This window comes from Aethalodelphis obliquidens, unplaced genomic scaffold, assembly GCF_003676395.1.
Source record: "Aethalodelphis obliquidens isolate GAN/ISIS:26980383/991018 unplaced genomic scaffold, ASM367639v1 scaffold20, whole genome shotgun sequence".
Taxonomy (NCBI): Eukaryota; Metazoa; Chordata; class Mammalia; order Artiodactyla; family Delphinidae; genus Aethalodelphis; species Aethalodelphis obliquidens.
The window spans coordinates 14,467,677-14,493,374 of record NW_020837964.1 but is presented as its reverse complement, the minus strand read 5'-3'; the positions used below and the strand labels follow the sequence as shown (position 1 = coordinate 14,493,374).

The window sequence follows — 25,698 nt, the reverse complement described above, 5'->3', positions numbered from 1 at the left end:
GCTGGTACTGCTCTGTTTCTTGATCTGCCTACTGGTTATACCAGTGTGTTCTTTTGTAAAAATTCATTGATCTATACATTTAAGGTTACTGTACTTTTCTTTATTTGTTTTGCTTTAATTAAAAATTAAGATGTTGGGCTTCCCTGGTGGCGCAGTGGTTGAGAGTCTGCCTGCCAATGCAGGGGACACGGGTTCGTGCCCCGGTCCGGGAAGATCCCAAATGCCGCGGAACGGCTGGGCCCGTGAGCCATGGCCGCTGAGCCTGCGCGTCTGGAGCCTGTGCTGCGCAACGGGAGAGGCCACAACAGTGAGAGGCCCGTGTACTGCAAAAAAAAAAAAAATTAAAATGTTGCCAGGGAAAATTCAGTTATTCATTTTTAAGGTTAATAAGCTAAGCAATTATTATTAACATTTAACAGCTGCCTGATCCAATGTGACTCCGTTGCAGTACCCAAAATCCTCCAATTAGTTGTTGTATTTGGTTTTCAAATGGGGATGAAGCAGTTAAATAAAGTTAGTCAATGTGAGTTACCCACTGTTTTTTTTTAATTTTTAATTTTAATAGATCTTTATTGGAGTATAATTGCTTCACAATACTGTGTTAGTTTCTGTTGCACACCAAAGTGAATCAGCCACATGCATACACACGTCCCCGGATCCCCTTCCTCTTGAGCTGGGACGAAGTGAGAGTAGCATCAACATATATACACTACCGAATGTAAAGTAGCTAGTGGAATGGGCTTCCCTGGTGGCCCAGTGGTTAAGAATCCACCTGCCAATGAAGGGGACATGGGTTCGAGCCCTGGTCCGGGAAGATCCCACATGCTGCGGAGCAACTAAGCCCGTGTGCCACAACTACTGAGCCTGCACTCTACAGCCCACGAGCCACAACTACTGAGCCCACGTGCCACAACTGCTGAAGCCCGTGCACCTAGAGCCCGTGCTCTGCAACAAGAGAAGCCACCTCAATAAGAAGCCCACACACCACAATGAAGAGTAGCCCCCGCTCACCACAACCAGAGAAAGCCTGAGTGCAGCAACGAAGAACCAACACAGCCAAAAATTAATTAATTAAAAGTAGCTAGTGGGAAGCAGCAGTGTAGCACAGGGAGATCAGCTCGGTGCTTTGCGATACCCACTGGTTTTCATCTTTAGTTCATGTCAGTAGGTGACATCAATTTTCATTAGCTTTCCCCCTTGTTTACTCTCAGTTACATTCTTCTTTGGAGAACGTCACTAACACCAATCTGTTTTCTGATTAGGGCTGACAGCAGTGAATGTCTATCCAGTACCCAGTCTGCTCACTTCTCTAGAACTCTCCCGGTGAGTGTGTCTCATGAGGGTGGTGCTTGCTTGATTCCTGTATTTAAGAGATGTCTGTGGGCACTTGCACAGTTTTGAGGTACAAGAAATGCTAATACATTGAAATATTCGGAGAACCAGGAGAAGAGCCAAGGTTGAGTGAAGGAATAAGTTTAATGGCCATGCTATTTAGATAAAGGAAGGTCCTCTTGAAACAGGAAGGTGCCTCTGAATTACTCGTTGTTAAAGTTTGTGGATTTAGCATGAGTTGTAAACAAAGATCTCTTTCCCCTCCATGGCAGTGATTTTCTTTTTCCAATTGGAATCAGATACTTATTGGTTTTTAGTGACTTAAAATGTTGTTCTCTTATTTATTTGATACTCTTGTGACCCATGTTAATCTGATTTTCAGAGAGATATTAATTATATTCAGGATTTTATTTCTTCTGTTTGTGGTCAAGAACAAATGTAAATGAAGTTTGCTTTCTTTCCTTCATTCATTTTTAATACTGTGTTAGGCATTCAGGAGTCACTGGCTGAGTTTTACAGTCTAGTGGAGAGTTTGACCATCACATAAGCAGTAAGAGGGCAGCATCATAAGTGCTGTGAGTATAGAGTGCTAGAAGCAGGTACAAGGGGCAGTGGACAGAGTCCTATATGCTCAGGGTTTTCATAAAGATTGAAGGAGGGCTTCCCTGGTGGCGCAGTGGTTGAGAGTCCGCCTGCCGATGCAGGGGACAGGGGTTCGTGCCCTGGTCCGGGAAGATCCCACATGCCGCGGAGCGGCTGGGCCCGTGAGCCATGGCCGCTTAGTCTGTGCGTCCGGAACCTGTGCTCTGCAACGGGAGAGGCCACAACAGTGAGAGGCCCGTGTACCGCAAAAAAAAAAAAAAAAAAAAAGATTAAAGGAGACAGTAAACGCAAAATATGTAGCATAGTGCCTGGCATAAAATGAGTCTCTCAAGAAATATTAGCTGTGATAGCCAGGTTTCTTTTTGTTGTTGTTACTTTATCATCATTATTATTAAGCTGTTGTTCTAGATTCCCTTCCATCCATTTCTTTCTGTCATATCTTCCCATCAAAACCCCAACATGGATCAAGACTAAGATTGACCTTCCCCACTGAGCTTGATCATTACTGAAGAAGATCATGTATTTAGTTTCCAGCCTCATCTGGAGTCTCTTCTGCCGTCAGCTCCTTCGAGTGTCCTGACATCTGTTCCAAATTGCTTGGCTTCTCTCAGCCCCACTGCCCCTCATCTCCTTGGCTCCAGGGCTCAGTTTCCCACTTGACTGGGAAAATAGAGGTCATCATGGGTGATCTCTCTCAGCTTCCTACCCCCTTGCGTAAATTCATGTAGATTCATATCCGTTCTCTGCTTCTTTCCTCTGTTCAAGGCCAGTCCAGCCATCTGTGCCTTTGATCCCGTGCACTCCCACTGCTCTGGACCTTGCTCTGTTAGTCATCCTCCTCCTCCTCCTCCTCTCACGCGTGTTCGGTGTTTTTCTTTTTTCTTTTTTTTTGCAGTACGTGGGCCTCTCACTGCTGTGGCCTCTCCCGTTGCGGAGCACAGGCTCCGGACGCTCAGACTCAGTGGCCATGGCTTATGGGCCCAGCCGCTCCACGGCATTTGGGATCTTCCTGGACCGGGGCACGAACCCGTGTCCCCTGCATCGGCAGGCGGACTCTCAACCACTGAGCCACCAGGGAAGCCCTGGTGGTTTTCTTTTCCTTGGTCTCTACGCACACTCATAGCTCCTGTCTTAACAAACAAAAAATGTTCCCTTTATCTTGCAACCCCTCTAGTTATTGTCTGTTCCCTTATCCCTCTCATCCCTTTTTGTCCAAATTTCTCAAGAATTATCTGCATTTCTTGGCTCAATTTCCTGTTCCCCTTTGTTCACCCCACCACAACTGGCTTTAGATCTCCTCTTGTGGAACTTTTCTGTATTGACACTGTTCATCTTGTTTTCTTTTCTTCAAATGTGCTGTTTCCTTGGCTGGTTGAGACAGTGTGATTTTTTTTCATGCTGCTCTAACCATTTCTTCTGTCTCTTCCTTAACTCCTCTTTCTTAGCTAGCCCTTTAAAGGTCAGTTATCCCAGGGTCTCTCTTTGGCCCACTGCACTTCTCATTTGACATGATCTCATTTACTCCCAGGATTTCACTACACTTCAATGTCAGCATCACCCAGATCACCAGTCCAGACCTCCTTCCTTCAGCCTCAGACCTGTATGTCCAATTTCATAACAGATGTTTCAACCTGTACTTCTCCAAGTACCTCAAATATGTGCAAAATTAAATTTATTATCCACCCCTCCACCTGCACTTTAACTTGTCTTGTTTTCTGTTTTGGCTTTTGGCGTTATCATAAGACAATCAGATCCAGATGGACACCACTGAAATTCATGATTCCCAACCTTATTTGGAGCTTATCAGTCCTTTCTCTGGATAGGATTTCCTCTCTGGTCATCTAGGCTAAAGCCTAAATATCACTTTTGATTCTTCCCTCTGCTCCACTCACATGTCTAATCCATCTCCAAGTCATTTTGATTTTTGTCTCCTACATGTTTCTGGCGCCCCTCCCCTCCCTTCCAGGTGTGTTACTACTCATTGAGGCCCTCATCATTCCCTGTCTGGAATTCTCATTATAACAGCTTCCTGATTACGCTTCCTTTTACTAATATCACCACCTCAACCAGACCTCCGAGTATGCACAGAGTGAGCTCTTAAAAGTGCAAAACTGCTCACCAACCCTTCAGCGATCCCCCTACGTCTGCAGGATAAAGTCACAACCTCCTAGACATGATCAGATATTTCTAGCCTTGTTTCTTCCCACTCTGTGCTCTGTATTGGCTGTTCCAGCATCACCAAACTGCTTATTATTCTTTTCTTGCCTCTGTGCTCTAGCTCATGTTGTCACCTCTTGCTTGGAATGTCCACCACACCTCCGGTGTGTACAGCATTCTTCAAATTCTACCCCGGATGTCATATTTCTTAGGGAGCTTGCCTTGAAGTGCTTCCTTCACTAAGCAGTCAGAGCAGCATCTGCGTTTCTCTTAGAGCACTTATTTCATTCTGCCTCATCGTATTGATCCATCGATCAGTAGGTACTTTGAGGCTTGAGGAAGCTAAGTAACATCTGAAAATAAATTCCTGTGACTGAATGTCTGCCCAGTGCGCTAGTAAATATTTGAATTCACATTCTAAATGATCCGGAACTTTTCCCCCACTAGTTATCTTTTGTCCTTACTTCCTCACTTTTATTCATTTCGTTCATTTTTTCCCAGAATTTGCTTCTCTTCTCCCCGCATCATTACTTGAGGAAATCCTACTCATCTTTGAAGATTTGTTTAAAATGCCTCTTCTTCCTTTAAGGCTTTCCTCCCCATCCCATCCCACCCCACCACCTATGTGCTTTTCTATACCGAAGGCTTTTGTATCTTCATTGAGCCCACAGCACGCTTGATCCAGTGTCAGGTATGTGTGTGTGCTTGTCTCTCTCCACGTTTCTATCAGCGACATTCATTGAGCACCTACTGTATTCCAGGCAGTGCATCAGGGATGCCTTGGGGATAGTGCTTCTGCCCTCAGGGAGCTCAGGGGACCATCAACGGTACGTTACAGACTAGTGAAATGGAATGAGTTCTACTCATCATCTTAAATGATGCCTTTTAATTATTTATTTTCTGTAGAAACCTGCTTGAGTGTGTCCCTGACTGGGCCTGTGAAGCAAAGAAGATAGAAATATTAGATGTGAGCTATAATCTCCTGACAGAGATTCCTATGAGGTATGCATGTGTTAACGTATATATTATGTGTGTATTTAATTAATTTTCCTATATTTGGGTTGCCTTTCAAGGGTACTTAGATTCATTTGTTCAGTAAATATTGAGTATCTGCTAAGCGCAGGGCAGCGTGAGTGCCGTAAGGAACACAGTAACGCCTAAGGCATAGTCTTGGCCTGCAAGGAACTTAGTAAACAGATAGTTGGGGTGACTTGTGCAGAGATAACTGATAAAATGTAACAAGAGTTGCTGGCATAGGTCGGTGACATGATAGTGATAATAGAACATTTGTATTGGATGATTTATTATGAACTGGGCAATGTTCTAAGACCTTCACTTTCATTATCTTATTTAATCCTGTATCAACCTTATTTTATAAGTGCTGTTATCCTCCTCTTACAAATAACGAAACTAAGGCTTAGAGTGGGTAGGTAATTTGTCCGACATTGCACTTAACTAGGAAGTGATAGGAGCTGGCATTTGAATGGAGTAGTCATTCTTACTCCAAAGCCTCACCCTTGGTCACTACACTATATAAATAAAATGTTTTAGAAATTCAGAACTTTGGATAATTAGAGAATGCTTCATGGAGAATGCCTGTTTGAATTGACCTTTATAAGATGGTAGGATTTCTGTATGTGGAGGGGAAAGATAAAGGTGTTGGGAGGTGTGGGGGGGTATATTAAAAAGTACCAAGATGTGAAATGTGAGGTTATTACTTAGTGGAGTCTTTAAAAGTAAATTAGAGGGTTTGTAGCATAGTAGGTATGAACACAGCTTTGGAGTCAGACTTTAATCCAAATCCTGACTATACCATTTACTACATTTGATGTGAGATCTTTGGCAAATCAAAGTCACTTAACCCTTCTGGACCTAATAGTTAAATGTCCTGGCACATTTTAAGAATTGAATAAGGAGTAGTGTTATAATACATTCTGTTATTAGCTTATTATAATCAATTATATTAATAATAATAAATTCACTGAATTTTTGGTGCTATCTGTCTAGACCTAAAATCTAAATTGATTTATTACACAAATTGCTTTTTTTGTTTAGACGTGTTCTGGGCTGTGTGCTTTCATTAATTCACCTTTTCCCGGAATGACCTGAATGACTTCCTGGTGGGTGGTGGGTAAACATATGGTTGTGGCTGCTTTCTTGGCTCAGGCACCTGTCAGTGATTATACTGTCTAGAATAACACAATTCTATTAGTTTACTGATTTTAGTTAAATAGGCAAGGGAAGACTCAGGAAGAGAGATTTAAGTCTGTTTTTTGTTGTTATTTCTTTGTGCTCTATCCCCCTAGAATCCTTAGTAGCTTGAGTCTTAGAAAACTAATGGTGGGACACAATCACGTGCAGAACCTTCCAGCACTGGTGGAGCACATCCCTCTCGAGGTGTTGGATATTCAGCATAACTTGCTCACCAGGCTGCCAGATACCCTCTTCTCTAAGGCCTTAAAGTAAGTACTGTAGATTTTATTTGGAAGAGCAGAATCATTGGCTAAGCAAATTGCCTGGACTTGTCATTGGAGTAACATTTGGAACCATCTTTACAGAGTGTTTCTCTCATAATCCAGCTATGGGTGAAGACTTACTTGCAATTTGTATGGAATAAAATATGACACTGTCTTTTTTTAATATAAATTTATTTATTTAGTTGTGGCTGTGTTGGGTCTTCGTTGCTACATGCAGTCTTTCTCTAGTTGTGGCGAGCGGGGGCTACTCTTCGTTGCAGTGCACGGGCTTCTCACTGCAGTGGCTTCTCTTGTTGTGGAGCACAGGCTCTAGGCGCTCAGGCTTCAGTAGTTGTGGCACACGGGCTCAGTAGTTGTGACTCACAGGCTCTAGAGCACAGGCTCAGTAGTTATGGCACACGGGTTTAGTTGCTCCATGGCATGTGGGATCTTCCCGGACCAGGGCTCGAACCCGTGTCCCCTGCATTGGCAGGGGGATTCTCAACCACTGCGCCACCAGGGAAGCCCCATGACACTGCCTTACGAGGCAGGAATCTTCAACTCAAAAGGTGAAATAACCATCAAGTACTTAGGAAGTTACAGTGTTGTAAACAGATTTAAAGAGCTTAGGAAGGTTCAGGCTTTCATCTCAGAAATCCTCTTTGATCTTCAAATAGAGGTTTCAGCATTCTGTTACAGCTTCTTTGGGTACTTTTCAGCTTTTGTATTAGGAGAAACGGGCATACCACTGAAGTTAATTTAGTTTTTGCTTCTAGCTTTGCTAAGCTATCACTAAGTTATATTCTTTATTTGCAGGGCTTTTTTACTCCCTACTTTGAAAACTGTGCATTTAAAGTTATGTTGTTCCAAAAGTATTATTTATTTTCTCATTGTAAATTAACAAATAGATAGTATGTCTTCCTATTTTAATACCTGTAATCAGGTTTATTTAACACGTATGTCACCATTAAATGAAAATTGGTTTTTAATTATAGTTTTCTGCAATATGGAGAAGGCAGTATTGTTCTTCAATTCTGACGTGGAGAAAGCAGAAACAGTGGTAATTTAACTAGGTGGCAGGAGGCACACAAAAAGCATTTAGCCCTCAAGTGTCTGGCTTGTTCTCTGTCAGTTAATACATCTCTTAATGTGTAATATGCTTGGTTGGAGTTTCCTAAAAATAAAATCTTTGGAAATTCTAAAAAAACATTTGAGGGAAATTTTCTTTTTGGAAAGTTTTAGTGCAGTAACATTTGTTAATTAATAAGTATTTGTTAGTAATGCATTACAGTGCATTTCATTCTGATGACAGTCTGAATAAAATTAGTTTCAGCTCTAGAATCTTTAGTAAGGAAGTTACCTAGCAGTTGTAGCAAATTGTCAATAATATTTAATACTAACTCTGCACGGAGCACTTTTGGGATATATGAAGACACAAACAGACACACAGTTCCCTCAACAACTTAGAAGCTAATTCGCAATGTGGATCATACAGTTTGAAGAAGACTTAAGAACACAGAAGTTTAATAATATTAGCTGCCTTTTGCTGAGCATGTTCTGTATGTACCAAACACCATGCTAGGCAGATTTTTAAAATCATACCATGTTTTACTTCTTAGATTGGTGAAGATTAAAATGAATTATGACACTCAGTGTTGACAAAGGTGCGAGCAAATGCAATCGTATATCCTTCTAGTGGCATAGCCTTTCTGAAGTATACTTTGATATAGCCTTTCTGGGGCTCATTTTGGCAGTATATGTATAAAAATCGTAAAGATATATGTAGCCTTTGACCCCACATATTCTGCTTCTGGGAATATGGCCTAAAGAAATAATTGGGTGAGGACTCGAAGGTGCTCATTATAATGTCTATGATGGCAAACAATTGGAAACAGCCGATATGCCCATTATTAGGGGATTATAGGGGGATTGGCTAAATAAATAGGATCCTATTAAAATCAGACAAACATTTTTCTAAAGGGTGTCCTCACAGTTCATATATTTGTGCACATGATACTCAACAGCATCGTTTCGGTGGTCATGCAGACAGTAAAACATGAAGCTGTGTTAGAATTAGACCACCACAGAATCCCGGGAACACAACTAAGCCTGCATTCTTCCCTCTCTGCTTGGCTTACATGAGTTGAGTAGAAGGAATTTTGTTTGGGTAGGATCAATCAGAGAAAACTACCTGGAGGAAATTACTTTTGTCATGAGTTTGGGAGCACGGAAAGGCAGTGTTACATACTGAGATGGCATGATGGTTTCCACACAAGAAGGCAGCCAGTAGCCATAAAGGAAATGATCTGCATGTGTTCTGTCAGTCTCAGATACTTGAATGCATCTGCAAATAGTCTGGAGTCTCTGCCCTCTGCTTGCACTGGGGAGGAGAGTCTGAGTGCACTGCAGCTGCTCTACCTGACCAACAACCTCCTGACAGATCAGTGTGTGCCCGTCCTGGTGGGGCACCCGCACCTGCGAATCTTGCATCTTGCAAACAACCAGCTACAGACTTTTCCCGCAAGGTAAGCAAACGCGAACTTTGATCGTATCAGATACATAACATGATTCTGCATTTGTCAGACTACATCACAGCTATTTTACTGGGTACTCTTGCTTTATGTTGACCGACTTACTGGTGCTGTGATTCTACTACTTGAATGGGAAAATCTGTACCCTGTTGTTAAGTATCAGTAACCACAGACATTGTGGTTAAAATGTGTTTAATTCTTAGTTCTATTTACTTAATAGTGGACTAAGAATTTTCAACCTAGAAAGTACAGGCTTATGAAATAAATTAAATTCTGAAGATAATTCTTTCTTTTTTCCTTTCAGCACTGATATATAAAATACTGTTGAGTCCATTAATTTGTTCATTTTTATATATGTTGAATGCCTACTGTATGTCAAGTACTATGTAAGTACTAGGGAAACAGTGGTGATTAAGTTACAGTCTCTGTCCTCAAGGAACTTGCAGTCAAATTAGGGAAATAGACAAGTATATAGGTGGTTGCAGTGCAATGTAATAAATGCAGGATGTTAAAGATATGCACGGGTAGCTGCACTGAAGAGATGAATAGTATTTAGCCAGGCTACATTTATAAGACAGAAGAGGGATATTTAGTGTTGTCAAAGTTTTTTTTTTTTACATCTTTATTGGAGTATAATTGCTTTACAATGGTGTGTTAGTTTCTGCTTTATAACAAAGTGAATTAGCTATACATATACATATATCCCTTGTCAAAGTTTTAAACAGTGTCAGTGGAGAAATAAGTATCTTCCAAAATACATTTGATTAAAAAAATTTTTTTTAGAAAATTTGACACCAGAGGCACTTCCCTGGTGGTCCAGTGGCCAAGACTCCATGCTCCCAATGCAGGACGCCTGGGTTCGATCCCTGGTCAGGGAACTAGATCCTACATGGCACAATTAAGAGTTCGCATGCCACAACTAAAAGATCCCACATGCCACAACTGCAGATCCCACTCGTGGCAACGAAGATTTTGCATGCCGCAACTAAGACCCAGCACAGCCAAATAAATAAATATTTTTTTAAAAAAATATTAGGGGTTTCCCTGGTGGCGCAGTGGTTGAGAGTCCACCTGCCGATGCAGGGGATGCGGGTTCGTGCCCTGGTCTGGGAGGATCCCATGTGCTGCGGAGCAGCTGGGCCCGTGAGCCATGGCCGCTGAGCCTGCGCATCCGGAGGCTGTGCTCCGCAACGGGAGAGGCCACAGCAGTGAGAGGCCCGCGTACCGCAAAATAACAAACAAATTATTAAAAAAAAGAAAATTTGACACCAGAAAAATCCATTTATACCATAAAGGTAGTCATTAAAAATCATGTTTTCAAAAACTAAGAACATAGGGAAATGACATTTGATATAATTTGAATGAAATTTTATATATATATTTCATATAAAATTATATCATGTTTGATACAATTTGAATGAAAAGAAAACTGTATTTTTATTCTAATTTTGTTTCACAAATTTTCTTAGAAATGTGTTAAAGTTGAAAAACGTAGAAATTGTAATTTTTGTGATTATAAAATGAGATATTTGGAGATATTGATTGCTTCCTTGAAAGAATTTGAAGAATGGCTTTTATTAATTAATTTTTTTTCTTTTTTTTCTGGCTGCATTGGGTCTTCATTGCTGCGTGGGGGCTTTCTCGAGTTGTGGTGAGCGGGGGCTACTCTTTGTTGCAGTGTATGGGCTTCTCATTGTGGTGGCTTCTCTCTCTCTTTTTTTTTTTTTTTTCAGTACGTGGGCCTCTCACTGTTGTGGCCTCTCCTGTTGTGGAGCAGAGGCTCCGGACGCGCAGGTTCAGTGGCCATGGCTCACGCACCTAGCCGCTCCGCGGCATGTGGGATCTTCCTGGACCGGGGCACTAACCCATGTCCCTTGCATCGGCAGGTGGACTCTCAACCACTGCACCACCAGGGAAGCCCTGTGGTGGCTTCTCTTTGTTGTGGAGCATGGGCTCTAGGCGTGCGGGCTTCAGTAGTTGTTTCTCGCGGGCTCTAGAGCACAGGCTCTGTAGTTGTGGCACATGAGCTTAGTTGCTCTGGGGCATGTGGGATCTTCTTGGACGAGGGCTTGAACCTGTGTCCCCTGCATTGGCAGGCGGATTCTTAACCATTGGGCCACCAGGGAAGTCCCTGAACAATGGCTTTTAAAGTGAATACAGAATCTTAATTTCAGGATGTGATAGATCTCTTGAAATCCTATCAGATTCATTCAGTTGGCCTCAAATATGTTCATATAAAGTGCAAATGACGCACCACTGACAAGTTACATTAGTTTATGAAGCTGTTGGGAGATACCAGATGTAATACTCTGAAACTAATGAATTCCATCTAATTTGACGACACTCTTACTGTTGGAGTGGTCAAAAGCAGGCTGATAGAAAACTTAAAACACACCTAAGAATATGAAACTAAGAAGTTAGAAGTAAGGACAAGGATCAACAGGAGATGACACAAAATTAGAATAATCTGAATACAGATGATAAAACTAAATGGGTGACTTCCCTGGTGGCGCAGTGGTTAAGAATCCGCCTGCCAGTGCAGGTGACACTCGTTCGAGCCCTGGTCCAGGAAGATCCCACATGCCGCAGAGCAACTGAACCCATGCGCCACAACTACTGAGCCCATGAGCCACAACTACTGAAGTCTGTGCACCTAGAGCCCGTGCTCCGCAGCAAGAGAAGCCACCAAATGAGAAGCCTGCGCACCACAACGAAGAGTAGCCCCCGCTCGCCACGACTAGAGAAAGCCCGCGCGCAGCAACGAAAGACCCAACAGAGCCTAAATGAATGAATGAATGGAATTCAGAGCATTATTTTAAAGAAAATGTATGTTCCATACTGAATAATAAATCTCCTGTCAAGTTATCTCCTGAACAGTGTTATAATTGCACAGGCACAATCCCAAGTCTTTTGTTTCCTTTGGACTATTTTCAGAATCTAGCACAGTTCTGGGTGCTTAGTTAAGACACTGAATGAGATACAGATGCTGCGTTTCTATCTATAAGTCAGAAGGATCCAAGTACGGAATTGTGTAAGAGAAAAGCGTGAAATTTGGACATGGGAATATTTTAAAAATATATTATTAAGTAAAAAAAAAAGCAAGTTATTAAATAATACATATGATAAGCATCATGTTTTAATTTGAAACATAGAGTTTCATGCATTAAAAAGGCCAAGACTACTCTCCACCAAATTGTCGTCGGAGATTAAATCTGGTTGTGGGATTAAAAGGTTTTTTTTTTATGTTCATCTTTATTTTTCAATTTTTTTCAGTGAGTATTACTATTGTAATAAGAAAGAAAACAATTTTACTGAGCTTAACTATTACAAAGTATTTATCAATTTTCTAGCAATGAAAATTATCAATATTTATGATATGTGAAAAGGGCAGGATATAAATTTCATGTAAAATCTACATATGAAAAATTTAGCAGGAAATTCAGCAAAATGAAAATAGTAATTTTTTCAGATTGGTATTATCATTGATTTATTTTCTTTATTTGCTAAACTTTCTGTGTTACAACAGTTTATTATTTTTACAGTGTTTAAAATTGGTAGATAAAGAGAAATCAGAGCAATTTGTAATAATCTGATAAAGGTGTTAGGCCATCTTAAGATGTTTTGCTTACTGTGTGGAAAACTTTGCTTACTGGAGGGACAGTGTGAATCGCCTGCATCACAGTCCCTAGCACAGCACTGTGTGCATTCTAGGCACTTGATAAATGTTTACTGAAGGTGGATTATGTTATGAATAACTGTAGAAATTTATTATTTTTTTTTAATTTATTTTATTTATTTAGTTTTGGCCGTGTTGGGTCTTTGTTGCTGCACAAGGGTTTTCCCTAGCTGCGGCGAGCGGGTGGCTACTCTTCGTTTCGCTGTGCATGCTTCTCATTGCGGTGGCTTCTCTTGTTGCGGAGCACGGGTTCTAGGCATGTGGGCTTCAGTGGTTGTGGTACACAGGCTCAGTAGTTGTGGCGCACAGGCTTAGTTGCTCTGCGGCATGTGGGATCTTCCCGGACCAGGGCTTGAACCTGTGTCCCCTGCACTAGCAGGAGGACTCTATACCACTTTGCCACCAGGGAAGTCCCTAGAAATTTAAAACTAAAAGGAGGGAATTCTCTGGTGGTCCAGTGCTAAAGAATCTGCCTTCCAATGCAGGGGACGCGGGTTCAATCCCTGGTCGGGGAACTAGGATCCCACATGCCTCGGGGCAACTAAGCCCTCGCACCTCAGTTAGAGAGTCCGCGTGCCACAAACTACACAGCCCACGCTCTCTGGAGCCTGCGCACCGCAACTAGAGAGACGCCCACGCGCCACAACAAAGAGCCTGTGCATGACATCAAAGAGCCTGTGCAACACAACAAAGATCCCGCGTGCCGCAACTAAGACCCAAAGCAGCCAAGAATTAAATAAGTTAATTAAATTTTAAAAAATAAATTAAAAATAAATAAAACTAAAAACAATCTTAGTGATGATTTAGTACAACTTCTTTACGTTATAGCCAAGGCTGTTGATGTCCGCTGACACTAATCTACCCAGTATTTTGCAACTAGTTAGTGGCAAAGCAAGTACTGTAACTGGTCGACCAACCCTAGGCTGATGCCAATTCAGCCGCTTCCTAGAAGTCAGATAATAGGAAGATGTTCATGCCCTAAAGATCCAGCAGCTGCAGTAGAAGCGCAAGGAGGGTTCAGCCCTTGAAATGCACTGAGAGGGAGGGAGATGCGGCTGAGGCTCGGCGAGAGTGTTTGTCCACCCTCGTGGCTGTTTCATTCTGGCTGGTCATTGGGCAGCAGGTCGGTCACCTCTGTACTCTGGCAGCTGTGGAACTTGTTTGGCAGCTGCTCATTTGGGTGCAGTATGGTATTTTGGTGTTTCCTTTACAGCAAACTAAATAAATTGGAGCAATTGGAGGAACTGAACCTAAGTGGCAACAAGCTTAAAACCATCCCCACGACCATCGCAAACTGCAAAAGGCTGCACACTCTGGTGGCGCACTCCAACCACATTAGCATTTTCCCGGAAATACTGCAGTTGCCTCAGATACAGGTACTTCTGTGTGCTGGAATGGTGTCTGGGGGTGATGGGAGGGGTGTGACTGAGACAGTTCTCTTCTAAGGAAGAGGAAAGTGGCGGTTTGGGATCACAGTATATTTAATTGACTTCTGGGAAGAAATTAAATTCCCTTTGAGGATATAGTAGGACATTGACCCTTAGGGAGTTAAGAATTAACTTAATCTCTGTGTTTTCCTCTCAGTTTGTAGACCTAAGTTGCAACGACTTGACCGAAATCCTGATTCCAGAGTCTCTGCCTGCTACTTTACAAGACCTGGACCTAACTGGAAATACAAATCTGGTTCTGGAACACAAGACGCTAGACACATTTAGGTAGGAAGACTTACGAAGTTGAATCCACATGTGCTGTAACTCCCACCAGCCTTGTGTGGTTCTTCTTAAGGACTGTGGAGACCTCAGTTCATTAAAGGAGTAGAATTAATTAGATCATAAAGCGCCTCAGTTCTCTTCTTTGAGTCAGTTTTCGATGGGTGTTCTGTCCAGCAGTCAGCCCATAGATATTCGAACTCAACATCGTGGGTACTGCTCAGCCGTACCCCAGTATCTTTACAGGGCAGGTGTGGGGCTGCACCCCACAGGCCTGCAAGCCCTGTACTTGCCCAACCTCGAGGCCAAAGAAAGAGCCCAGAGTCAGCAACAGAGACATCATGTTTTAACGGGTAGGAGGATCTTACATGTCTGAAGCAAGGTCCCGGAGCAACACCCCACCGTGTGCAGCATCTGGTGGGCAGGACATGGTAGTGTCTTTACTACTGGGGGAGAGGGAGGTTACCAGTTATAGAGGGAGATTGGCTCATCAGTTACCTGGGAAACGAGCAGAGGCACGCCCCCTTGCCAGCCCTTTGATAAACTCTCATAGTAGAGAGAGTTCTGATCTAAAGATGAGAACAGTCACTAGCTGGGGCCGAGTGACGTGGGGGTGGGGAGGTAGGTATGCAGGCATTTACCGATCAGGTTCTGTGATTCAGAGGGAAGGTCAGTCAGGCGAGTAGGGTGTGGGTGAGGCAGGCACTGGTTGGGCAGGGTCATACAGAGAGCAAGAGAACAGCCATCCTGAGTGGGTGTGATTATACAGCAGGCATAGGTAATTTAGGTGGCACAGATCGCATTACATTACATCTAAGACAATGCAAGCTCATTCATTGTACCAAGACTCCACTGTATCAAAATACTTAAAACAAGTAGACAGTTGAAACTTAGAAATCTTTGTTGTGCTTAGTTTTTCATTGAAATGAACGGCATCGATTATAACAAAATTGGCCCCTATTTCTTCCTCCTACCCCTTTCCTTTCTCTCTCTTCTTTTTTTTTTTTTTTTTTTTTGCGATAACGCGGGCCTCTCACTGCTGTGGCCTCTCCCGTTGCGGAGCACAGGCTCCAGATGCACAGGCTCAGCGGCCATGGCTCACGGGCCCAGCCGCTCCGCGGCATATGGGATCTTCCCAGACCGGGGCACGAACCCGTTTCCCCTGTATTGGCAGGCGGGCTCTCAACCACTGCGCCACCAGGGAAGCCCTCTCTCTCTTCTTGGCTAGTGGGTCAGCATACTACTTTCTTTGGTCTCTCTGGAAATTAGTCTTGGTCTGTCAACAGATTATTTTATAAAAACGTAAATTATTGTTGGGATAGCTTCTGTAAAGTACAGAAGCATATACGGTTTAAACTTCCCTTCCTCCACTTCCCACAGCCATATCACCACCCTGAAAATTGATCAGAAACCTTTGCCAACCACTGATTCTACAGTTACATCAACCTTCTGGAGCCATGGACTGGCTGAGATGGCAGGGCAGAGAAACAAGTGAGTATCATGGCCATGGAGACTGAGAAAGTTCCCCTGACATCTGGGAAAGGATCTGGTGCTGAAAGCTAGGCCATGTTGTTCTCCTGTTGGACATAAACAAATCACAGAATGCCAACATCAGATAAGATTCCTCTGAGACCATGATCCAGTAAGACAAAACAAAATGAATGTGCAGTCCACAAAACACCCACACCCCATCTCATGACTAAGATGGGTGACTGCTACTTTCTTTATCAATCACAGCTTTGTCCCCATGCTAATCTTCTTTCCCTGTAGATAAGATTTATTGAGGTACGCAACCATAGAATAGCCCTGCTTTCTGACAGCACCCAATCTAGTATGATCCCCCACTTTGTTAGATCTTCCCCAAAATGACCCAGGCAGACACAAATCCTGTACTAGAGTTTTTCCAATACCCTCTTATATACCCCAGAGTCCCATGGTGTGCTTTCTCTTGTTGCAAGGCATAATAAACTCAACTTCTGCAACCACAGGTATGTTGTGCAGCTGGGGGAGTGTTTGGCTGAAGGGTGTTGATACTAGTCCTTAATCACTACGAAGAGAAAACATCTAATTTTCCCAGCCTTCCACAGCATTGCAGAGCTAATATGTACTGCTCCTGAATGTGGCTGAATTCCCCCTTTTCTTATGGCATCAACTCTTTAAGATGCTGCTTACTTATCTTCTGTAACACTTTTTTTCATGTGTAGATTAGGATTTACTACTATTCTTCTCCACCCTCAATCAATACTTACTTTTTTAAAGAAGCCTCCCTGGAGAAGAATGCTTTACCACTAACTTTCTTCGTTGTTTGTCTTTCTCCTGTTTCTGTGATAGGCTATGTATATCTGCTCTAGCTGTGGATAACTTTGCAGAGGGCGTGGGAGCTGTGTATGGCATGTTTGATGGGGACCGAAATGAGGAGCTCCCTCGCCTACTCCAGTGTACCATGGCAGATGTGCTTTTGGAAGAGGTACAGCAGTCAACAAATGACACAGTTTTCATGGCTCACACCTTCTTGGTATCTCACAGGTAAGCAGGTGGGTTGAATAATTCCTAACTCGGCCCTGCTTTTGGAAAATAAATCTCACTAAGCCAGAAGGTCAGGGTCTCAGTTATAAGTACTGTATAAGTATAAGTACTCAGTTATAAGTACAGGGGCAAGGTGAGATCTTGCTCTTTGTTCTGTGACCATTCTCTCCATCAGCATGGAATGTGGGGACTTTGGCTCTTTGAAGAGGCTGTGGAGGCATCTGTTTTCTCTGTTGAAACCGAAGGCTGCTGAGAAGCTGGAAAGCCCAGAAATCATGCGCAAAAGGTTGTGTGTGTGTATGCGCATTTTGGGGAAGGAAGGTGGTAATCCTTTATAAGAGACCTACAAAAGGTTAAGCACTCATCAGATTCTTGTGTTTAAAATACTTATTATTGGGGATTTACCAAGTAATCTCCTCACTGAAATCTAAGCCACTTAAGGGCAAAAACCCTATAAACCAAACTGTTGAAAATCTCTTAGTGGCTAATAGAGCATCTTGCACATCAGGTGGGCTGCATAAAGGGTACATACAACTGAGAGGGTGTACCTTCGTATAATCAAGGTTGAAACGGAACAACCTGGAGCCCGAGGTGGTTTTATCTGTCATTATAACACAAAGATGTTGGGAAAGGATTCTGTTTTTCAGTAATAGAATTGAGCCTAGGGACTTGGCAAAATAAAGGGTGTGGGAAAGGAAACTCAGTTTATGAAGCACTTCCCAAGAGCTGGGCACTGTACCAAGCATTTTTCATACTGTATCTTTAATTTTCAAAACAAGCCGTGGAGGTGGGTATTTTAATCAGAAAAATTTCTCGGAGCATCAACTTCCTGAGGATCTATAGCCCGTAAATGGCAGAGCTGGAATTTGAAACCAGATCTTTCTGATAGCATCTGCTCTGTACTTAGCATTGTGTACCAAGCGCTGAGGGGGATGGATGGCGTGTGTATGGGAGAAATACAAGGAAAATTATGGGCCTCCCTTCAGGGAACTTACAGCCTAAGTAAGTGGTTCACAAAGTGTTGTTCTAGGACGAGCAGCCTCAGCATCACCAGAAACTTATTGGAATGTAGATTATTGGGCCAGCCCCTTACCCACTGAATCAGAAACTCTGGGAGTGGACCCAGTGTTGTCTTTAACAAGCCCTTCAGGTGTTTCTGATTTGCTACCGTTGGAAGCCACCGAATTAGGTCATTGTAGTCTATGATCAGACAAGCAAAAGCAACAGAGAAAGCCGCACCTTGTCTCCTCTACCCGGACCCTTTTGGTAAAATTTCTCAGCTAGGAGTAGAAGGCAAGGCTGTCTTCACCATCATCACCCACATCAAGAGGCTGCCCTCCGACGGAGGAGGGTGAAGAGGCTTCAGTCACACGGCAAAAAACAAGGGAGTCATGGACAGGAAGGACTGCTGCTTTCTTCTAAAACTAGCTGCCATGTTTTCATTTTCTTTTCTTTCTCAACAGGAAATTAGGAATGGCTGGCCAGAAGCTGGGCTCTTCTGCTCTCCTTTGTTATATCCGCCCTGACACTGCCGATCCAACAAGTAGCTTTAGCTTGACCGTGGCCAACGTTGGCACGTGCCAAGCAGTCCTGTGCCGAAGTGGGAAGCCACTGCCCCTGTCTAAAGTCTTCAGCCTGGAACAGGACCCAGAGGAGGCTCAGAGGGTGAAGGACCAAAAAGCCATCATAACAGAGGTGAATCTTGCTCTCCACCGGTCACCTCCACTCCCCAAATCTAATGAATGCTGTTCTGCATAGAACAGTGAATGTCCATTTTCTTCCTATCAAGCCCTGTAAATTGTATCCAATCCTGAAAATAGTAATAAAAGAAAATCTAAGGAGCAGCTAATGACTAGCAGAAAGAAAAAGCAAATTAATTAGAAATGAAAAATCCTAATTTGTGGTCCTTGAGACATATATAGCATGTAAAATAAATGTAAATGTCCTCCTTGGTTAATTTTCATCTGGTTTGTTATTCCAAACAGAAGAAAAAAAGTTTTATAGTTTGACATCCCTGTTCTGAAATGAAAAGTTTCACAGTATTTTTCCTTTTTATATTGTATATGGCTTAGTATACTCTGGTATTGTTTTTTTTAATAAAGAAGCATCAGTATCTCTATAACTTTTCTCCCTTTTCAGAAGTTAGCATAACGTTTTTTGCTTTCAAAAAGACTTTAGCAATTACATGTGGACATTGTTTACTGCAAAGCAGAATTTTGTTCAGATCTTTTGCCCATTTTTAATTGGATTGTTTCTTTATTGTTGAGTTCTTTGTGTATTTTGGATACAAGTCCTTATCCGAAATGTTTTGCAAATATTTTCTCCCGGTCTGTGGCTTGTCTTTCATTCTTTTAACTGTCTTTTGCAGAGCAGAAGTTTCTAGTTTAATGAAGTCCCGCTTACCAATTTTCTTCTTTCATGGGTCATGCTTTTGGTGGTGTATCTAAAAACTCATTGCCAAACCCAAAGTCACTTAGATTTTCTCCTGTGTTATCTTCTAGAAGTTTACATTTAGGTCTGTGTTTTATTTTGGATTAATTTTTGTGAAAGGTGTAAGCTGCTCCATGTCTAGGTATTTTTCTTTTTTGGCATGTGAATGTCCAGTTGACCCAGCACCATGTTTGGCATGTGAATGTCCAGTTGACCCAGCACCGTGTTTTGAAATAGACTGTCCTTTCTTCACTGAATTCCCTTGGCTCCTTTGTCAAAGATCAGTCGACTATATGTGTGGGTCCACTTCTAGGCTGTCTGTTCTGTCAGAATTCTGTAATAAGGACTATAAAAGATTCCATCCAAGGAAGCACAAAACCAAAAAATGTATCATTATAATGTGGTTGATGCTGTGGAGATTCTGGAAATTTGGTCTTAGGAGAGTCTTTCAGTCAAAACAAATGAAAGATAAAAGGTAACTTTTTGCTTGATTAGTCTATTGCAGAATTTAGATAATGTTCAGATTTTTCTTAGGGAGTCCTGGACAAGTAGGAAACATTTTTATAACTACAGACATTTATTGTTTTCTTGTTATTTGCTAAGCATTGTACTTTCACTGTTTTGTTTAAGCTTCACAATAACCCCCATGAAAGAAGTGCTTTTATTTTCATTTTACAGGTAAGGAAAATAAGATTATAAATTTCGAGAGTTTGTGACAAATTCTTATAAATGAGGCAGAATTTTCACCCAAAGAATGACTGCAACTATGAAATTAGCATATTGAGGGCTTTAGCAGTTTTGTTTGGTTTTATCTTGAGAAGAAATCAATATGAAGCATCTGGCAGATAAACATTCCCAGCCTGCAACCAGGGTTATTCCTTTTCCTCTGAGTTTAGAATTACATCGTTCTTGGTACAACCATTACAGAGTAGGTAAATCATGCCACAGATTTCAGACTTTAGGCATTATTCGGTGCTTTAGCTATAAAAATTCTCTTAGCCATTCAGTATCTTCAGTCCCAACTCTGCCTTTAAATGAGAAGTTATATTTAGTGACCCATCTGAGTTTTGGCCCCTCCAAGAATACTAGTGATGGGGAATTGATAGTTTTGCTTATTGTTTTTCTAACAGATGTTTCTCTATTTAAGAACATGCTGAGGCCTATACTTCATGTTAGAGCAAATATCTTTTGAGATGGAGGTGCCTTTTAGCCACTTAATTTTAATTGGTTTTAACTCAGTCCTCTGAACTATTTGCAGAATAATACCCATTTGATATTTTGTCCTTTTAGAATTCTACACATTTATTTTTCTTAAGTCCACTTAAAATTACACAGATCCTAGGAAAAACCACATAACATGTCAATTCTGTTTTATTGTAGAGCCCTAAGCATTGTGATCTAGAGAGATATAAAATTCGGTGTCATTGTTGCTTGTTTCTCAGAGTTTGCATTCTGCTTGTCTCTAGGACAACAAAGTGAATGGGGTAACCTGCTGTACCCGGCTGCTGGGCTGTACATACCTCTACCCTTGGATCCTCCCCAAGCCCCACATATCTTCCACTCCACTTACCATTCAGGATGAGTTGCTGATTCTGGGAAACAAAGCATTGTGGGAACACTTGTCATACACAGAAGCAGTCAACGCAGTATGCCATGTACAAGACCCATTAGCGGCTGCCAAGAAGCTGTGCACATTAGCGCAGAGCTATGGTTGTCAGGACAATGTGGGTGCGATGGTGGTTTATTTGAACGTTGGCGAGGAAGGCTGCACTTGTGAAATGAATGGGCTCACCCTCCCAGGTCCTGTGGGATTTGCTTCAACCGCCACCATCAAGGACCCGCCCAAGCCAACCACTCCTTCCTCCAGTAGTGGTATTGCCTCTGAGTTCAGCAGCGAGATGTCCACTTCAGAGGTGAGCAGTGAGGTGGGATCCACTGCCTCTGACGAGCATAACACTGTTGGCCTGGATGCTGCCTTGCTTTCAAGGCCAGAGAGGCGCTGCAGCCTCCACCCAACGCCCACATCAGGGGTGTTTCAGCGCCAGCCGTCCTGTGCGACTTTCTCCAGTAACCAGTCCGACAACGGCCTGGACAGTGATGACGACCAGCCCGTTGAAGGGGTCATGACAAATGGCAGCAAGGTGGAAGTAGAAGTAGATATCCACTGCTGTAGGGGCAGGCAGCTTGAGAACTCTCTCACTCTTAGAGAGAATTTTCCTATCCCGTGCCTCGAGGAACGTGCTAGAGGGTTAGTTTTTGGGATCCGAAGACAGAACAGTGTGAATAGTGGCATTCTTCTGCCAGTGAACAAAGACAAGACGGAGTTACAGAAGTCTCCCTCCACTTCCTGTCTCTACGGAAAGAAGCTCTCCAATGGCTCGATTGTGCCCCTGGAAGATAGTCTGAACCTCATCGAAGTGGCCACAGAAGCACCCAGGAAGAAAACTGGCTATTTTGCTGCCCCCGCTCAGCTGGAGCCGGAGGACCAGTTCGTTGTACCTCGTGACCTCGAAGAAGAAGTGAAGGAACAAATGAAACACCACCAGGAAAGCAGGCCTGAGCCTGATTCCAGCGAAGAGGGTCGGACCGAGCTCGCAGAGGAGTTTGACACGGCGCTGTAGTACTCCCCTGGGGGCCATGGCGCTGGGAAGGCTGTGAGGTGTGGGGTAGGGCACCCTACCAGGGGCACTCTGCCTCTGCATTTCTAAACCACAGATGAGAGGGGGGTAGAACTCGGAGCCAGACATGGTGAGAGCTGTCAGGGTCTTGCTCTGGATAAGCTAGTAAACACCATCAGTGTTCAGTTTCACATTTAACCTGCATTGGGATCCCCAGGGCTACTGGGGAGCAGGCAGGCATTGCCCTGTACCAGTCCTACCACCTGCCATTAACCCTTTCTCTCCTAGGATGATTTTGAGAATTTGCCTGCCTGGGCAGGGAAGGGACTATTTCTGTGGAGGAAATAACTGAAGATTGACTCCCTTTACTGATTGCTGCTGTTGGATCTCTGTGACAGAGAAATCACCTTATATCTCAACCTGACGGGATGCAACGTGACTAGTCACATGGCTTTTCCTTCTTCTCTACGAGAATACAGCCTATCAAAATGATGTTTATTGGAAATGTAGAACCAATCAAACAGATCATTTATGTATGTGATGTAGTGAGAGCACTTTTCATTGACTGTGAACTTTTTATTTTTGAATCTGCACTCGAGCCAGTCTTCTTAGAGGCAGCCCAGCGCCTTTCTCCACAGGCAGGATGATCGTCGGGTGTTGGCGCCGGCTGTGAGGGTTCTAGGAGGTTCTAGGAGGGGCCCTGGGAAATTGATTTAACTGTTGGATGTCAGGCTGTGAACGTTCCTGAGACACAGGGGAGTAGGACCTTCTCTTGCGGATGAAGATAGGGAAGGAGTGAGGACTAAGACTACTTCCCCCCAAATCACAAAAAGAATAACTCCTTGACAAATGTGACACCTGCTAGGAACCTCCCAGCAGGTCACAAGAGAGGCATTTGGGGATTGGCCTCTTTCCATAACATGTGATGGAGGTGGCAGTCAGCCTCCTAGCACGTAGGGCCAAGGCTGCTGCTGCTTACATGCAAGTAACCTTGAGTTATAGATGACTCTGAACAGACTGAGGCCGAACGAGCACAGATGGATGGATGGAGCTTCCGGGTTAGGCAGGTTCCTTCTCTTACTCTAGAGCAGAGAGATGGTTTTCTAAAACATCAGGAGTGAGTTGAGGGTTCACCTCTTAATGTTTAACAGAGTCTTCTTCTGAAAATGCTTATCCATCTCACATGGTTTCACAGTATTGGGCTCAATTTCTGAAAGACTTAATTGAGAAAATCCTAAGCTTACAGAAAACCTGGTTTACTGATTTTTTTTGCACATTCCATGTAACCCTTGCAAAATGCAGTTCCTTCCATAATTCTGTTCTGTTGCCTTTTCTTTTAGAAGATTTACTTAGGAAAATTAATTCCTCTTTATTCCTGCGAAGTTTTGACATTGCTTAATGTTACCCAATGGGGAATGTGCTTTGAATTTTTAAATACTTTCACAATTAAAAAGAAAATAGAGTGGAACCATTTTTAATTTGTTTCATGAGAAACAAAATGTTAAAGATAAGGTTAATCTAGACATATATTTGTCTTTTTTTTTTGGGCGGAGGGAAGTTTTGTTAAAGCAGTGGTAGAAAACCAGATGACCACTCCACAAATGGTTATGTATCCTCATCTTCTCAGAGGCCCCGTACCCATGTGCGTGTGTCAGTGGGGTACACTCTTGGGGGGGTTCCATACCAATGGCTGTCTAGTGTTCAACCCATCAAGGATCTGAATGAGTCCCCAAATTACCAGGAACACAGCTTTTCTGTGTCAAACTACTGGTTAGCTACTGCAAAATTTTAGAACTCAGGTCTTGATTTGAAGTGGGAAACATAGTGGTTCATGCAAAGTTCAGGTGCTGTAAGAAAGATGGGAACAGTAGTATGTTGCCGCCTTATTTTTTAATAGAAAAATTAGGGGGGGGGGAATGAAAATGACGGAAAAAACCCAAGAAGACAGTGTTGGAAATTATTTTGGGAATATACCACTTCAATAGTATAGTCTTTTAAAAATTATCCTTTATCTGTGAACCTTTTCTTGTCTTAGCTTCCCACCCTACTAATTGGAACCACCACAAAACCCAGTTATGAAATGACTTTACTAAAAGTAAATGTATTTACTTTTTAGTCAGAAGGACCCTAAAGTTCCAGATGTTCTTTTATGTGGTAGATTTATGTTCAGGAAATGTTAGGTTGTATGAAAACCTTTAATATAGGCTACACCAAAACTGACTACTCTTTTTTGTAACTTCCTTTGATTCATTTCCCTCTATAATTGCTCTTTGTTAAAACAGGGGATGAAAAGGCCATAGCCCGTCACCAAAAATACACAGAACTCTTTTGACCTATGAAGTCATTTACAGTTATTGTGTGATCTGATTAGGTTGTCAGGTGGTGAAAGCCAGTAATCTGTCTCCAGGTGAATGTAATCTACTTCCCAGGACTTCACCCAGAGATGTGTTCCCCAGGTGGGCAGAGGCCCGTTGATCTCTAGCCCAGAGATCCCAGCCTCTGCATGATTCTCAGGTCCTTGTGAGTACCTCCCATTTAATAAAGACGTTTAAGAGAATTTCTGAAAGAACATCACTCCTGCTTAATGGGAGCAGTCCAGGAGTCCCATGGAAGAAAGAAAAATACACAAGTCTTGGCAGCCATGGTATTTTTATTTTTATCCAAATGGATTGAAAATACATTTGAAAATTTGAATGCTAGTATGTCATACATCTACCGTGCTACCATAGAGTCATTGAATTACCACTCCTCATTACAAGAGAGGGCTTTATTATACTACTGTAGAGTGTATGTGTGCAATAAGTTGATGAATTCATTTTCCTGGTGTATAGAAGAGCCAACACAAGCAGCTTGGTGATCATTGGGTGCTATTTTCTAGGAGATGGAGCCAGTGAGGTTTGGCTGATCTACCGAATATCAAATGATGCCCTCCTTTCCATGTAGGCTTTCAGCAAAAGCAGGTACTTGGAAGCCACAGGCTCGCCTTCTCTATCTACTCAATAATTACTAATGAAGAGACCTCCATAAGGGAGCACTTGGCTGTTATTGATAAATGTACCAACTATTAAATAGTCTCCAAGCCATTCAGTGATGTCCTCAGCATCACTATAGAACTGTCTTGTGTCACTTTTCACTTCCCCCTGGGTGAGGACTTTCAGACTCCCCCAATGGCAAGTTAATCTTTCTCTCCAGTTAGTGACTTTTGCCCCATAGTTGGGTAAGCACTTCCTGGGTTGAGAAAAGCAGCTACAGTAAATCCTGCTCTGTTTCCCTCATTTGATGATCATTCAATCACACATAAGCTCCTTCGAAATTTCACACACATCTCTCAGAAGCTGTAGGGTTTTCTCTCACTGTTGCCAGTGGATGTCATCCAGACAGTGAGTTCATATCTTATGGTTTTGTGCAATCATTGTCATATTGTAGTCCTAAGACTCATTATAGTGTATTTTTGATATTTTTGAAATGTGTTAAATTTTTTAATTCAATAATATGAGCCAGAGCATGTTGCAGCAAATCTATTGTTTGTAAAAAAAAAAAATAATAAATAACAATAACAATAATAATAAATAAAATAAAATGGAATCTTTTTCATGGCTTTGTTTTAAAATGGAGTACCTGTTATTTTATAAGTACTTTATTTTAGCATGAAACTGTAAT

At 42.4% G+C, this 25,698-nt stretch overlaps 1 protein-coding gene across 6 annotated transcripts in view; it reads left to right on the top strand.

Moving 5' to 3' along the window:
- PHLPP2 (PH domain and leucine rich repeat protein phosphatase 2) overlaps positions 1-25,627 on the top strand; it is a 72,802-nt gene extending 47,175 nt beyond the window's left edge. For 4 of the 6 annotated variants that reach the window (XM_027119361.1, XM_027119359.1, XM_027119364.1 and 1 more), the window contains 10 exons: positions 1,263-1,323; positions 4,999-5,094; positions 6,399-6,554; positions 8,873-9,073; positions 13,969-14,131; positions 14,340-14,470; positions 15,845-15,955; positions 16,796-16,990; positions 18,454-18,685; positions 20,887-25,627. In XM_027119361.1, coding sequence (XP_026975162.1) covers positions 1,263-1,323; positions 4,999-5,094; positions 6,399-6,554; positions 8,873-9,073; positions 13,969-14,131; positions 14,340-14,470; positions 15,845-15,955; positions 16,796-16,990; positions 18,454-18,685; positions 20,887-22,041 — 2,501 coding nt within the window. In that variant the 3' untranslated portion in view covers positions 22,042-25,627. The remainder of the gene's footprint in view (positions 1-1,262; positions 1,324-4,998; positions 5,095-6,398; positions 6,555-8,872; positions 9,074-13,968; positions 14,132-14,339; positions 14,471-15,844; positions 15,956-16,795; positions 16,991-18,453; positions 18,686-20,886) is intronic. The other 2 variants (XM_027119363.1, XM_027119362.1) reach the window with 1 other exon arrangement.
- The last annotated feature ends 71 nt before the right edge of the window (positions 25,628-25,698 follow it).